This window comes from Tupaia chinensis, unplaced genomic scaffold, assembly GCF_000334495.1.
Source record: "Tupaia chinensis unplaced genomic scaffold, TupChi_1.0 Scaffold000001_1, whole genome shotgun sequence".
NCBI lineage: Eukaryota > Metazoa > Chordata > Mammalia > Scandentia > Tupaiidae > Tupaia > Tupaia belangeri.
In genome coordinates this window covers 2,575,756-2,591,665 of record NW_006159427.1, presented here as the reverse complement: position 1 = coordinate 2,591,665, position 15,910 = coordinate 2,575,756, and the positions used below count along the sequence as shown (strand labels likewise).

General features: G+C 36.3%; 1 protein-coding gene across 5 annotated transcripts in view; it reads left to right on the top strand.

The window, feature by feature from the left end:
- The window catches only part of ARHGAP21 (Rho GTPase activating protein 21), a 180,684-nt gene that overhangs the window by 152,169 nt on the left and 12,605 nt on the right, over window positions 1–15,910 (top strand). For 3 of the 5 annotated variants that reach the window (XM_014585975.2, XM_014585945.2, XM_014585996.2), the window contains 7 exons: window positions 4,189–4,253; window positions 4,330–4,469; window positions 5,307–5,449; window positions 7,127–7,282; window positions 7,379–7,457; window positions 8,170–8,243; window positions 8,322–8,411. In XM_014585975.2, the coding sequence (XP_014441461.1) occupies window positions 4,189–4,253; window positions 4,330–4,469; window positions 5,307–5,449; window positions 7,127–7,282; window positions 7,379–7,457; window positions 8,170–8,243; window positions 8,322–8,411 (747 nt within the window). The remainder of the gene's footprint in view (window positions 1–4,188; window positions 4,254–4,329; window positions 4,470–5,306; window positions 5,450–7,126; window positions 7,283–7,378; window positions 7,458–8,169; window positions 8,244–8,321; window positions 8,412–15,910) is intronic. The other 2 variants (XM_027772440.1, XM_014585955.2) reach the window with 1 other exon arrangement.

Sequence of the window (15,910 nt, the reverse complement as noted above, 5' to 3'; positions counted from 1 at the left end):
TCTCAAAAAAAAAAAAAATATATATATATATAAACAGTTCTTTTTAAAAAAATCGATCATTCATATACTTCTCAGAAGCAGTGAGCCATGGAGAGGAGATCTGTATTCCTAGACTTGGTCTTACTTATATAACCAAATTTTTCTAGGGCTTTTACCTTATCTCAAAAACAGAATTGTGATGGGACTTCAGTTATAGTAAATATATAGTAAAAATGCTTTTTTTTTTTTTTTTTTTTTTTTTGCTATAGGGCACGTGCGCTCACCAGACAGACAGAGAGAGAAATAGAGCCAGAAAGCGAGAAATCACCCCCCGAGGGGGGTGGTCATGCCGCAATCCCTTCTCTTCCATTCTCCTTTCGGGATCTTGAGCACGCACGGACACGCACCTGGCGTGAGATTTAAGCCACCGGGTCCGGGACACGAACCACGGTCGACTACGTGGGAATCCAGCGACGTAGCCATTACGCTAACTGCTGGTTCCTGTAAAAATGCTTATTGAAACAAACAGCTGGTGGGCCCCATAGCCTGGAGGTTAAAGTAGCCAGATCTCAAACCGGTTTGAATCCTGGACCTGCAGTTTGAAAAACACAGCAGACAAGTGTGTGTGCACATGTCCCAAATCCTGACAGGATGGAGAAATGCAGAAAGGCTTACACATACTCTCTGGCAATTAAAAACAACAAAAAATAATGATATAAATGCAAAGATACACTGATACTATGATTTTTATAGAAGAATAGTATAGTCTATTGTAATTGAGTAATTGGTTTCTAAGAAAACTTGTATTACTAAAAATCATGGGGACCATCAGATGGCATAATGGTTACATTGCTGTACTCATAGGTAGTTGACCGTGGTTCAGGTCCTGGACCCAGCAGCCCAAAACTCACACGGGGCAGTGTGCATATGTTCCCACCCAAGAGAAGAATGAAGGAGAAGGGATTGCAGCATGGCCATCCTCCCCAGGGGAATGTCTCTCTGGCCAGAGCATGCGCCCTATAGCAAAAATCTCTCAAAAGACAAAAGCAATTATGTTAGGGCCAGCTGATTGGCGTGGTGGTTAAGGCAGCTTGATCCTACATGGCCTATCGCATAGTTCAAGTCCTTACCTGGCAGTTTAGAAGAAACACTTTCGTCATGTGTGTGCATGCCCCAAATCCCAAGAAGAGAATGGAGGAGAAGGGATTACAATGTGGCCATCCCCTATCAAGGGTGCTTTTTTACTTTCTCTCTCTGTTTCCACACAAATGAATATGTTGTCAAGCAAAGTTAAAATTATAAGACAGCTTTTATTTATTTTTTAAAGAATTCTTTTATTTACTTAGTTATTCATTTGTTTTAATTTGACCAGAGGGCAGAGAGAGAGAGAGAGTGACAGGGGTGGGGGAAATGAGAAAGCAAGCCGCCAGGTCTAGGATTTGAACTATGGTCAGCCATGAGGGAGTCTGGCACCCTTAACCACTACACCACCTACCACCCCAAACCAGTTTTTATTTTTAATGAGGAACAGTGTTTAGGTACTTGAAAGTTTTGGGCTCATAGCCATCAAGATAAATATTAAAAGTGGTTTTCTAACTATACATAACTGTAACATTTGCCAGGCAAATCCAGCAGTGATTAAGCCTTCATTGTTGCTTAGTAATACTTTCTTTTTTATTATTTTCCCCCTCTAGGGCATGTGTACTCATCAGAGAGAGATGATAGGAGAGTGAAAGTGAAAAATCAGGGACCAGCAGTTAGCGTAATGGCTATGTCGCTGGACTCCCATGTAGTCGACGTGGTTCGTGTCCCGGAACTGGTGGCTTAAAACTCATGCCAGGCGCAGTGGCTTAAATTCACGCCGGGCGTGTGTGCGTGCATGCCCAAGATCCCGAGAGGAGAATGGAGGAGAAGGGATTGCGGTGTGGCCATCCCCTCTAGGGGGTGATTTCTCGCTTTCTATCTCTGTCTCCCTCTCTCTGTCTAGCAAGCGCACGCCCCCTATAGCAAAAACCTCTCCCCCAAAAAAAAGAAAGTGAGAAATCATCCCCAGGGGAGATGGCCACACCACATTCTCCTCTCAGGATTTTGGGCATTCATGCACACACTTCTGGCATATTTTTCAAGCTACTAGGTCCAGGACTCAATCAGCTACATGGGATCCAGCATCTTAACCACCATGCCACCTAACACAGTTTTTCTTATTCCTCCTACTCACTCTTTGTGCCCATTGTTACAAATCTCAAAAAAGCACAGTATTCATTTCCCTTGCTCCCAGGATGTACAAAAGTCTACATTAATTATAAAGTTACGTAAATTATGTTCTCAAAAGCAGTAATTTCCATTCTATCAAATTCAAATTATGAAAGCTTGTACCATAGGAAAAACCCCTCTGCTTTTTTCTTAGGGTAGTTTATACCACAACTTGTTTGTGGTTAAAAATTGACACCAGGGATCAGCAGTTGGTGTAATGGCTATGTCACTGGACTCCCATGTAGTCGACCACTGTTCGAGTCCTGGGCCCGGTGGCTTAAACTCACACTGGGCATGTGTGGATATGTGCCCAAGAGCCAGCGAGGAGAATGGAGGAGAAGGGATTGCAGCATGGCCATCCCCCCTGCAGGGGTAATTTCTCTCTGGGGAGTGCACATGCCCTATAGGAAAAACCTCTCAAAAAAAATAAATAAATAAATAAACCCCAGATTCTTGTCAATACAATCTTTGTTCTACAACCACAACTACTCTATGAAAAGATAGTCACCCGTGGACTTTTTGTAACATAGTCAGGGAAAATGACTTAGATGTGAGTATTAGCTTTAAGTAAAAGTTCGAAAGAGTTGCAATTTAACGAACACCTGCTATATGTCGGGTATTCTGTTAGGGAGTAAAGTGTCATTAGAATTCCTTCAGATGGCTTTATCTGTGAAACAGGGCAGTTTTGAGGATTTCATGACATAATACTTAGGAAGAATGTAGCATAGAGCCTGGTGGAGCATAAACATTTACATAATGTCAGCCCTCATCATCTAATCTTAACATACAGACACTTCTTATTCCAGTTTTATAGGTGAGAAAATAGTTAACTGAGCCATGTGGCAGACACTGTTTTAAAATACTTTACATGAATTAATCTCAGCAACCATATATAATATACTATTATCATCATAAGTATTTTTCAAACAAGGAAACTATAGCAATGAGAGGTTAAGTAGCTTCCCTAAGGTCACATAGGTATAAGTGTCAGGACTGCTCTTTAAATATAAGCAGTCCTATTATAGATCATAATCATATGATCCATCAGTTGTGAAGTTGGAGGGTTTACGTTAAATTCAAGATTGTTTTACTCCACAGCTTATATTCTCTTTTTTTTAAAAAAAAAAAAAAAAGAATCGATTTTCTTTATTTTTTAAGAATGATTTAATTTTATTTATCATCATTATTATTTAATTTGCTATAGGGCACATGAACTCACCATAGAGAGACAGAGGGAGAGAAAGTGAGAACACAAGCCGCCAGGTCCAGGACTCAAACTGGTTGGCAATGTGGGAGTCTAGTGCCTTAACCACCTTGCCACCTGCGGACCCAGCAGCTTGTATTCTTCACAACGTACATTGTCATTCATCATAATCAAAATGAGGCAAGTTTTAAAAGATCGAGGACACATATCAATGCATAATTGGCATCAAGAGAAAAGTACCATCACGGGTACGATCAACTCTGGGTTTAGTACAATGTACGTTAACCTGCAGACGTTGAAAAATTCAAAAAAAAGTTTTTTTCTCCTGACACTCCTACTGATCCTCAATCTCACCACTCCTACAAATTAATCATTAACAGATTGTGGGAGTATTTTTCATCTTTTATCTAATCATTTTTGAAATGTCTATTATTTTGGTATTAATGAGAGGAAAACCTGTTTTTGTGCTTCCCAGCCATTTATTAAAAATGACAGACCAGTGAGTATTGAACTCTTGTTCCTTGCTGGTACTGTTCTAGGTATGACACAGACACAGAAATTAGGGGAACAGGCTTGGCAATGGCAGGAGGCACCCGGAACATTTGTCACATGGTGGCATTGGATAGAAGCTTTGAAACAACTGCTGAGAATAATGTTGGGATGTTGAATAAGCAAAGCACTGCAATAAAAAGAATTCATTTGTTTCTGTCTAGAATCGATTGTCTTAACTTTACCTTCTATTTATCCTCTAGGACACTGGAGTTACTAACAGGGATCTAATTAGTCGAAGAATAAAAGAATATAACAGTCTGATGAGGTGAGACTCCTACCATAGCTGCAGTTAATTTGAATGTAAAATAGGTAGTTGTTAAGCAACATCCATTTCTTTTCAGCAGCAAACCAGAACAGTTGCCAAAAACACCTCGCCAGAGCCTCAGCATCAGGCAGACTTTGCTTGGAGCTAAATCAGAGCCAAAGATGCAGAGCCCACACTCCCCGAAGGAAGAGTCAGAAAGGAAGCTTCTCGGGAAAGGTACCAGTGCTGGCTTGCGTGGATACAGTCACAAAGAAAGTTACTTAAAATGGGCATGTGGAAGGTATTTTCATGTTTTTCTGCAGCCTATCTGCTGACCCAGGTCCATTGTCAGCCAGCTCAGAGATCCAGTTGGCCTGGTCTAGGCTGATTGGACCTTTCTCTTAAAGTGAGTCTGGGCACTAGTCTTCATCACAAGGACAATATGAAGGAAAGCACTAGGCTTATGTAAGAGACATTAGAAATTTTGGGACCAGCAGGCAGCATAATGATTACGTCGCTGGACTCCCACGTAGTCTACCAGTACTGAGTCCTGTACCCAGCGGCTTAAACTCATGCTAGGCATGTGTGCGTGCATGCTCAAAATCCTGAAAGGAGAAGAGATTGCAGTGTGGCCATCCCCTTGAGGGGTGATTTATTTTCTGTCCCTTTGTCTCTGTCTTTCTGGTGAGCACACATGCCCTATAGCAAAAATTTCTCTTAAAAAAAGAGAGAGAGAGAGACATTACAAATTTGAGTGACAAATTTGAGGATCCAGGCACTATTGATTTAAAATAAAACCTTTGCTTTTGATTTTATTTTCACTCTATTTAAAGAAAATGCTGGCACAGATCGTAAAAGGGTAAAGAAGTATAATGGATACTTAATAAATTATAGAGAAGTTTCGAAGGAATGCTGTTTTAGGAAGAGAATATAATATTTCTGATAAATACAGGATTATTTATACTATAGGGTTCTAACTTATATAAACATTGATAAAGGATTTTTAAAGTTATGATTTCAACACTCTTTGTTTTTATTTTCTTATGTCATTTTATTTTGAATAATGATCAAAAGATGATACCAGTCCCCCAAAAGACAAAGGCACGTGGAGAAAAGGCATTCCAAGTATCATGAGAAAGACATTTGAAAAAAAGCCTACTGCTACAGGAACGTTCGGTGTCAGACTGGATGATTGCCCGCCAGCTCATACTAATCGGGTAGGAGACACTGTTTTTCTGCAGCCTATCTGCTGACCCAGGTCCATTGTCAGCCAGCTCAGAGATCCAGTTGGCCTGGTCTAGGCTGATTGGACCTTTCTCTTAAAGTGAGTCTGGGCACTAGTCTTCATCACAAGGACAATATGAAGGAAAGCACTAGGCTTATGTAAGAGACATTAGAAATTTTGGGACCAGCAGGCAGCATAATGATTACGTCGCTGGACTCCCACGTAGTCTACCAGTACTGAGTCCTGTACCCAGCGGCTTAAACTCATGCTAGGCATGTGTGCGTGCATGCTCAAAATCCTGAAAGGAGAAGAGATTGCAGTGTGGCCATCCCCTTGAGGGGTGATTTATTTTCTGTCCCTTTGTCTCTGTCTTTCTGGTGAGCACACATGCCCTATAGCAAAAATTTCTCTTAAAAAAAGAGAGAGAGAGAGACATTACAAATTTGAGTGACAAATTTGAGGATCCAGGCACTATTGATTTAAAATAAAACCTTTGCTTTTGATTTTATTTTCACTCTATTTAAAGAAAATGCTGGCACAGATCGTAAAAGGGTAAAGAAGTATAATGGATACTTAATAAATTATAGAGAAGTTTCGAAGGAATGCTGTTTTAGGAAGAGAATATAATATTTCTGATAAATACAGGATTATTTATACTATAGGGTTCTAACTTATATAAACATTGATAAAGGATTTTTAAAGTTATGATTTCAACACTCTTTGTTTTTATTTTCTTATGTCATTTTATTTTGAATAATGATCAAAAGATGATACCAGTCCCCCAAAAGACAAAGGCACGTGGAGAAAAGGCATTCCAAGTATCATGAGAAAGACATTTGAAAAAAAGCCTACTGCTACAGGAACGTTCGGTGTCAGACTGGATGATTGCCCGCCAGCTCATACTAATCGGGTAGGAGACACCAGCCCAGCACGATTTCCTAAAGCCCTTACTTCAGCTGAAGTCATTATCGGACCTGAGTATACAGCCTTTCAGATAACAGTCTCTGTCCAGCTATTGAGTATTTTCTTCTTCATAGCAGACCTCACTTTCTCTAAGTATTTCTGACCTGTGTGCATTGAGTAACTTTATCTATAATGCTCTCTCTTTTTTTTTAATGTGTTAACTCAGAAATAGACTAATGTTTTCAACCATTTGGAATGTATCTGAAATGGTCGGTAAGAATCATTTTCAAATCATGTACATTTCTGCTTTTAGCATCTTAAAACAAGGAGAACACCTGATTAAGAAAGTACAGTCAATGTAAATGTGTTTAAGAGCGGATGTTTACAGCACCCACATTAGACTTCATATCAGGGACTGATGTAAATCTGTTCCCCTCCCTTTTTTAAAAAAAAATTTTGTTTCACTGACCTATTTCTACACTCTTTTCACTTTGCTCTTACTTCCTTAAACTGTCATCTCCCTGTGCATCCTGCTTTTTCTGTCTTGGCCTGTTCACTCTCTCCTCACTGTCTCACATCTTTCTTGCTGATCTTAGGTATACCCAGTTCTGCAACATCTGTATTCTTCATTTTCTCTCAATAACATAACAGCAAAGTATATATTTCCTTTTGAATATAAGGAGCCTTTTAGTTGTGCTATACAACTACAAACTAAATATAAACTTTTGTGCTGTGTTAAATAAGATGTTTATTTCTTGTTTTGCAGTATATTCCATTAATAGTTGACATATGTTGCAAATTAGTTGAAGAAAGAGGTCTTGAGTATACAGGTATTTATAGAGTTCCTGGAAATAATGCAGCCATCTCAAGTATGCAAGAAGAACTCAACAAGGGAATGACTGATATTGATATACAAGATGATGTAAGTATGTTCATTTCTGTGGGAGTAACTGATTTTTTCTTTTTCCTTTGGTGGTATAGACTACAAAATTACTGTACTTCTATTTTGTGTACCTAGAAATGGCGAGATCTGAATGTGATTAGCAGTTTACTAAAATCCTTCTTCAGAAAACTCCCTGAGCCTCTCTTCACAAATGGTGAGTTAATTCTCATGAAGTTATAAGATGAAATGGTCCAAATTATAACTGTGAGAACACCATGAAATATTACATTGAATGGAGAAAAAGTGTTTTTCTGTCAAAGGTAACAGGAAATTTTTTTCTTATTTATATATTAAAAACCCAATTATGTACTCTTTCTTTATCCTTTAGAAATTTTTTCATATACATTTCAGTGAAAAATAGTTTCCCGAAAGTTGTTTAGGGTCAATAAAATATATACTATCTTGTTTATATTTGCGGTCAAGTTAACTTCAGGCTTAGTAAGTTATAATTAGTAAAAAAGCTTTTTTTTCCAGACAAGTCAAATATTTAAATGATCTATAAGGCACTGTCTTAGATATTTCTTAGGGTGGGAGAAGAATGGACAGACTGCAAAAATTTAGGGTGGTACCTTCAGGAAACTCACATTTTAGTGAATTTTCTTCTGTTTATTCATGAGCTTTGTGAGATTATTAAAAACCCCATATAAAATGTAAACTTTAAGGATTTTATTTCAGAGATTATTTTGGGATCTTTCCTACTTTTTTTTATTGTGCTTTAAAATTGAACCATAAACTACATATAATTTTATGTCATTTTAAAAAGAAATACATAAATTTGAAAAGAAATTACCCTTAAGAGAAAATTAGATTACAGTTCATCTAAGCAACTGAAGATAAACTTGTTTTATTGTTCGTATTGTTGTCAGATAAATATGCTGATTTTATTGAAGCCAATCGTAAAGAAGATCCTCTAGATCGTCTGAGAACATTAAAAAGACTAGTAAGTATTATTTTATATTTTTTGGAGGTACATCTGAAATTCAGCATTTAAACCCATCATGAAAATAATATGTTTCAGATTCACGATTTGCCTGAACACCATTATGAAACACTTAAGTTTCTTTCGGCTCATCTGAAGACAGTGGCAGAAAATTCAGAAAAAAATAAGGTATGTAAAGTGCATATTAAAGAAATGTACTGTCATTGGTTTTGGATATGCTTTATTGCTTTATGCTAAATTATCTAAACAAAAAATGGATTTCTAATTCACCAAAAGCTCTGAAATACATAAAAACTGGCTAAGTCCCTCTAAAGACTGCTCTTAAAGGCAAAAGATCCCAAAATATCAGTTTTCATATCCATCAAGAAAAATATAAAAGTGAGAAATTTTGCTTTTCTTGTTTTTACAACTAAATGTCAATATTTTGAATAGGTAACATATGCACATACTACAACAGTCAAAATATACCAGTAGTATACAGTGAAAAATAACAGAAAACTTTCATTTTTTGTTGTATTTAGTTTTAAACACAAGTCCTTTTTTAACACCAATGCATTATCTTTATTAAACATAGTGTTTGTTATTCCTTAATATTGTCTAATATTTAGTTCATGTTCAGTTTTTCTCAATAGATTTTAAAATGCCTCGGGGCCAACTCTAGGGCCTTGTGGTTAAGGGAGCTGGATCTCCCATTGCTGACTATGGTTTGAATCCCAGCAATGACATCTTCAAAAGCATGCTGGATACATGTTTATGTGTGTCCAAAACTGGAAGAGAATGGATTGCAGCACGACCACACCCTGTTGAGGGGTGCTTTCCCCTTCTCACTGGCAAGTGTATATGCTCTTTGGAAAATTTTTAAAAAGCCTTTTTATAGTTATTTGTTTAAATAAATATCCAAACAAGGTCCACACATGTTATTTATTTGTCTGCTTTCTATTTTATTTATTGACGATCAAGTGAAGATATTACCATATACATCATTTCCCATAGAAAATTCTACATTTTTAGGTCTGTTAAGTGTTCCTTCCATTTGCCCATACCACACACCCTTTACCATCCACCCTGCTCCATTACAGACTTTGTTACTGACATTTATCCACCCTACTATCGTTATCTTTGGCTCTTTCTATTTCTCTGTCATTGAGTGCAAACATTTGGTATATATTGTTTGCCTTTCAAAGTCTGGCTTATTTTGCTTAGACATTAAGTCTTCTGTATTCAACCACTTGGAGTCAAATGACAGTGTCTCATTGTTTCCTGTGAGTGAATAGTATTCCATATATGCCACAATTTTTTAGTCCAGTCTTTAGTTCTTAGACATTTAGGTTGATTCCATGATTAAGCAATTGCAAATAATGCAGAAAACACGGAAGTACAGTTGTCTTCCAAATTGAGTGCTTTTGTATCCTTTGGGTAAATACCAAGGAATGGAATTACTGGGTCATAGGGTAATCCATTTGTAAGTTTAGTGACTGCCCTATTTTGCATTCCCACCAACAGTGTAGGTGAATTCCCTTTCTCCATGATTTCACCAGCACATGTCATTCTCTATTTTTTTGGTCACAGCCATTCTGACTGGGGTTAAGTGGAATCTCATTGTGGTTGCATTTCCCTTATGATTAGAGATACTGAGCATTTTTTATATGCTTTTTGGTCATTCATATGTCTTCCTTGGAAAGTTGTATGTTCAGTTCATTGGCCCATTTTTAATTGGATTTTTTTTTGGGGGGGGCAAACGAGCTGCTTGAGTTCCCTATAGATTTTAGTTATCAGTCTATCTGCTGAAGCATAGTTTGCAAATATTTCCTCACATTCTGTGGGTTTTCACTTCATTCCATTGAATGAAGAACAAATTTTTTAGTTTAATGTAGTCCCACTGGTTTATTTTTGGGTTTATTGCCTGAGCTTAGGAGTCTTATTTAATAAATCTTCACCTAGTCTGATGTCTTCAAGGATTTCTCACCATAGTTGAGGCCTTACATTTAAATCTTTGATCCATTTTGAATTGATTTTTGTTAATGATGAGAGATATGGGTCCAGTTTGATTTTTCTGAAGGTGGATATCCAGGTTTTTAGCACCTTTTACTGAGGAGACTTTTTCTTCACTGGATTGTCAAAGACCATGATGTTGGTTGTATGTTTTGGAGTTTCTGGATTCTCTGTGTTTGTTCCATTGGTCTATATGTCTGTTTTTGTGAATACTGCAAGAATGCAAGATTCTGTTTTGACTATCACAGCTTTTTAACATATTTTTAGGTCAAGTAGTGAGATGCCTCCTACTTTATTCCTTTTGCATAGAATTGCTTTAGAGGCTATTTATGATTCCAGATACATTTTATGATCTTTCTATGACTGTGAAGAATGTCACTGGAAATTGGATCAGGATTGTATTGAATTTGTAGATTTTTTTGGATAGAATTAACATTGTATTTTATTGATTATGTCAATCCAAGACCATGGAAAAGCATTCCATTTCTTCGTATCATATGCAGAATTGTTTTTCAGTTTTTCATAGTTTCCCTTGTAGAGGTCTTTTACCTCTTTGGTTAGGTTTATTCTGAGATATTTTATTTTTTATGACTGTTTTAAGTAGGATTGCTTTCTTCAGTTCTACCCATTTGTTCATTGTTGGTATATAAAAATGCCATAGATTTTGTATATTGACTTTGTATTCTGCTACTTTACCAAATTCATCTATCAGTTCTGGGAGTTTTTGTCATGGATTCTTTTGGGATTTTTGTGTATGTAATCATATCATCTGCAGATACGGACAATTTAGCTTTTCTTGTCCTATTGAAATGATTTTTACTTTACTCTCATACTTGATTGTGTTAGCTAGGACTTCCAGCACTATATTGAGAAAATGGGCAGTCTTGTCTTGTTTTACTTTTTAGTGAGAAAGCTTTCAGCTTTTCCCCCGTCAGTATGATATTACCTATGGGTTTGTCTGATATGGCTTTTATTGTGTTGAGAAATGTCTGTTCTATACTGATTTTGCCAGAGTCTTAATCATAAAGAGATGTTACATTTTATCAAATGCTTTTTCTGTATCAAATGATATAATCAGATGGTTTTTATCTTTCTTTCTGTTAATGTGATCTAGTACACTTATTTCCTTGCATAGGTTGAGGCATTCTTTCATTCATGGGAATAAAACCTACCGGATCATGGTGTATAATCTTTTTAATGTACAGTTGGATTTGATTTGCTGGTATTTTGTTGAAAATTTTTGTGTCATATTCATCAGGGTTATTGATCTGTAATTTTCCTTTTTTGTTATGTCTTTGTCTTGTTTTGAGATCAGGGTGATGGAGGCCTCATACAATGGATTTGGGAGGCTTCCTTCTCTTTGGATTTTTAGAAATAATTTGAGAATTGGGATTAACTCTTCTTTAAATTGTTGTAAAACTCAGAAGTCAAGTCATCAGATCCTGGGCCTTTCCTTATTGAAAGACTATTGCTGATTCAATTTCACTGCTTGTTGCTATCCTATTCAGGCTTTCTATTTCTTCCTGATTCCATCTAAGTGTGTATATGTCAAGAAATTTGTCCATCTCATCCAGGTATTCTAGTTTGTTGGTGTATTGTCATTCATAATATCCTCTCATAATTATTTGTATTTCTGCTTCATTACTGATCTTATTTATCTGTTTTTCTTGATAGGTCTAGCTTATGGTTTGTCGGTTTGTTTTGTTTTGTTTTGTTTTTTGATAGTTCTTTTATTCTCTATTTTATCTGAAAACTATTATTTCTTTTCTTCTGCTATTTTTGAGTTTTTGTTACTTTTTCTGTTCCTTGAAATGCATTGTCAAGTTATTTATTTGCCATCTTCCTATTTTTTTCTTTTGAGCACTGTGCTATGAACTTCCCTAGGATGACTGCTTTCACTGTGTACCAAAGATTTTGGAGAGCTGTTTGTTCATTATTGATTTCAATAAATCTTTTGATTTAAATTTTAATTTCTTCTGTAATTTTTAAGTCTTTCATGAGTAGCTTGTTTAGTTTCCAAATTTTGTGTATTTTTGAGGGCTTCTTTTGTTGACTTAGTTTAATTTCATTGTGGTTAGAAAATATGATGGATATTGTTTCTATACTTTTAAATTTATTAAGGCTTGTTTTGTACCCAACTATGTGATCAGTCTTTGAAAATATTTCATGTGAGGTGGAGAGGAAAATATTTTGTAGTTGTTGGTTGAAATGTTTCATAAATATCTGTCAAGTCCAATTGGTTTGTGATATCCATTAGCTCCTATGTCTGTTTATTTTTTGTCTAGATATTTTTCCCTTTAAATATAGCAGCCTTTGTTTTACATATTTGAATATGCTAGTATTGGGTGCATGAAGATTTATAGTTGGTATATTTTCTGGTGAATTATTTTATTATGTACAGAACCCTTCTTCATCTTGTACCATTTTTATGTGAAGTTTATTTTCTATCAATATCATGACTCCAGCCTTTTTTTAACGTTCCGTTTGCATGAAATGACTTTTCTCATCCCTTTACTTTCAATCTTTGTATGTCCTTATCAATGAGGTGTATTTCTCATAAGTAACATATAAAGGTTGCCCTTATTTTTTAATCCATTCAGCCAATCTGTCTTTTAATTGGGGAATTTACTATATTAACAATCAATACTATTTACATATACTTGGATTTTGCCTGTCATTTTGCTAGTCATTTTATTTTTCTGTGACTTTATCTGTCTTTTTAGTTTTTGCTATAAGGTGCATGCACTGGCCAGAGAATGCGGGAACATGAGAAATCATTCCTCAGGGGAGAGGGAGATGGCAACACTGTAACCCTTATCCACTTTCCCCTTAGGATTGTTGGCATGCATGTACATATGTCTGGTTTGTTTTTCAAACTGGCAGGTCCAGAACTTGAACCATGAAGTTGGGCATATGGGATCTAGCACCTTAAACTACATGCCACCTGCAGCTCATGTGGTCTCATTTCTATTTGTCTCCCTTTTATTTTCCTGGTAGTATTTAGTATTTTAGTATTTAGTATTTCCTAAAGAGCTGGTCTAGTGTTAGTTAATTCTTTCAGTTTTTGTTTATTCAGGAATGATTTTACTTCTTCCCATTTGAAGGATGATCTCGCTGGGTGTAGTATTCTTGGCTGAATTTTTTTTTTTTCTTTCTGGCCTTTAAATATGTCTTCCTATTCTTTCCTTGCCTACATTGTTTCAGTTAAGAGTTCTGATGAGGTAACCTTTTTGTAAGTAACTTGGTGTTTCTCTTCTAAATTTGAGAATATTATCTTTGTCTTTGATTTTTACTAATCTGGCTGTGATGTAACTTGGAGAGGATCATCTTATATTGAATGTATTTGGTTATTTTTGTATTCTTGGATCCGAATGTCTGTCTGTTTCTCTAGATTTGGGAAGTTTTCAGATAATATTCCATGAAAAAAATATTTTTTAATGTCTTTACCTATCTCTTTGCCTTCTGGGATACCTATTATGTGGCTATTTGGCTATTTAATGAGTGGAATTTCCCATATGTTTTCCTCATTTTTAGTAATTAGTTTTTCCATTCTTTTTGATAGTTTGGATAAATCTTAGGTTTCATCTTCAAAGTCAGAGTCTGTCTTCTGCGTGGTCTGACTGTTAATAATTTCAAGGGAGGTTTTGATTTGCTATATACATGTATTCTTCATCTCCAGAAGTTCCTTTTGATCCTTTTTAGGATGTCTCTCTCTTTATTTCCTCCTTCAAGTCATGGAATGATTTTCTCATCTCCTGGAGTTGGTTTTCCGTTTTCTTGTGCATTTCATTGAGTTTTGTTATTTGTAAGAATATTCTGAATTCTTTTTCTGACATTTCTTTGACTTCTTGTGTTCTTTCCATTGGTGGGGAGTTATTGTATTTGAAGGAGAGATACTACCTGGTTTTTCCATATTTTGGGGGGCTCTTATTTTAGGAATCAGGTGAAGTGATCACTTCTTCCTAATTTTTTGAATAGGTTTCTGCATCTGTATGCTTGTGTGCTTCTCCTGTGGTCTTTTAGCTTATCAGTTTCTATGTTCTGAAGGTGGAGGTACTGGAAGCCACACTTTGAGTTTTGGGATTTGGAATTTTAGAAGGGTGTTTTCTCTCCTTTTCCTCCACTGTCACAGTATTTTTAGGGGGTTGGTTCCTCTCCCAAATGCTTTAGCTCTAATGTAGCTGTTGGCTAAGCTCAGAAGGTAGAACATGAGGTAGTAGCACAGGTTGTGTGCAGTACGTGGGCTAGGCCATGCCACAGACAGCCTCCAACCTTGCTCTGGCTGGTGGGGCAGTGAATACCATGCTGGGCTGATGACAAGTCCCTTCCTCTCTCTGACAAGACTGGCATGGGTCTGGGTTTTGAGTTGACATATAGGCCAGAGTGCACATGTATTCCTACCTTGATTCAGGTGGTCAGGCATGGGCAGGGGCAGTAAACAACACACCAGCCAGATGGAAAGCCCTTTTCTTCCTCTCTCTGACAAGACAGGTGTCCAGATTATATTTGGTGATGCATTATTATAGTCTTCATTTTCTTTTACTCTTTTTTTGAATCACTGATTGTTGCCTAAATCCATTATATCAAATGATGACTTTTGGTTTCTAGAGAAGAAAATAAAAATACCACAAGAGCAAGAATACAGCTAACACTTTTCTAAGAGTGATTCCTGCTTAAAGTGGAGAGAAAAACACATTCATTCAGGTCACTTCAGTGGCTATGTGTGTTCTGGAAGACATTAGCCCACAGTTGTCATTGGGCTAGATTATAAAAACAGTGTCAACCCCTATTCTCTGCAAAGTGAGAAGATTACAGTAGTGTTAAAATTTCCTTTAGTTGCTAAATTGACTACAAAAGGTTTTTTTAAAAAATAGAGAAAACCTAATTTATAGTAGGAGCCCAAAAGTTCAATATACCTCTAGCTGAAATGTTTTCTAATTAATTATATAGTTTTTCCTGAAATACATTATCCACCAGAGAAAATAGAATTTGACATTCTCATTAATTTAGGAAACACTGAATTCAAGTTTTGACAAGTTTCTTTCTACAGAATTTTCTGGGGTTGTATATATATTAACACTGACTTTTTTTTTTAAAGGATTACTTATTTATTCCATTTATTATTCTTATTATCATTATCATTATTAGTATTTTTTAATTTGACTGGAGAGAGAGAAAGGAAAAGTGAAAAAGCAAACTACCAGGACCAGGACTCGAACTGTGGTTGGCCCTATGGGAATCTAGCACCGTTAACCACCACACCACCTGCTGACCCAACACTAACTTTTGAAGGTGGCCATATAGTATTTTCTTTCCTAGATTTTTTTTGACCACCTATTGTGGAACATTTTTCAAGAAATAAAGAATTTATTTTAAGATTATAATGAATAAATTCTGGGCTACTTATTTTATTAGTTTTATATAGAAACCAGCTTTACATAGGAATAAATATTATTTCGTGTGTGTGTGTGTGTGTGTGCGCACACACACACACACACACACACACACACAAGTACCCATAGATATATTCATTATTACTCTAAAAGCCTAAATGAAATCATGCGAACTTTAAGAACCTTTGAGATAGTGGATTTCTGGTCTTTTTAAACCACTATTGCCTGCACAAGTGTAAGACTTAGAGGCAGAGCAGAAAGAAGCACACCTCTGTGTCCAGT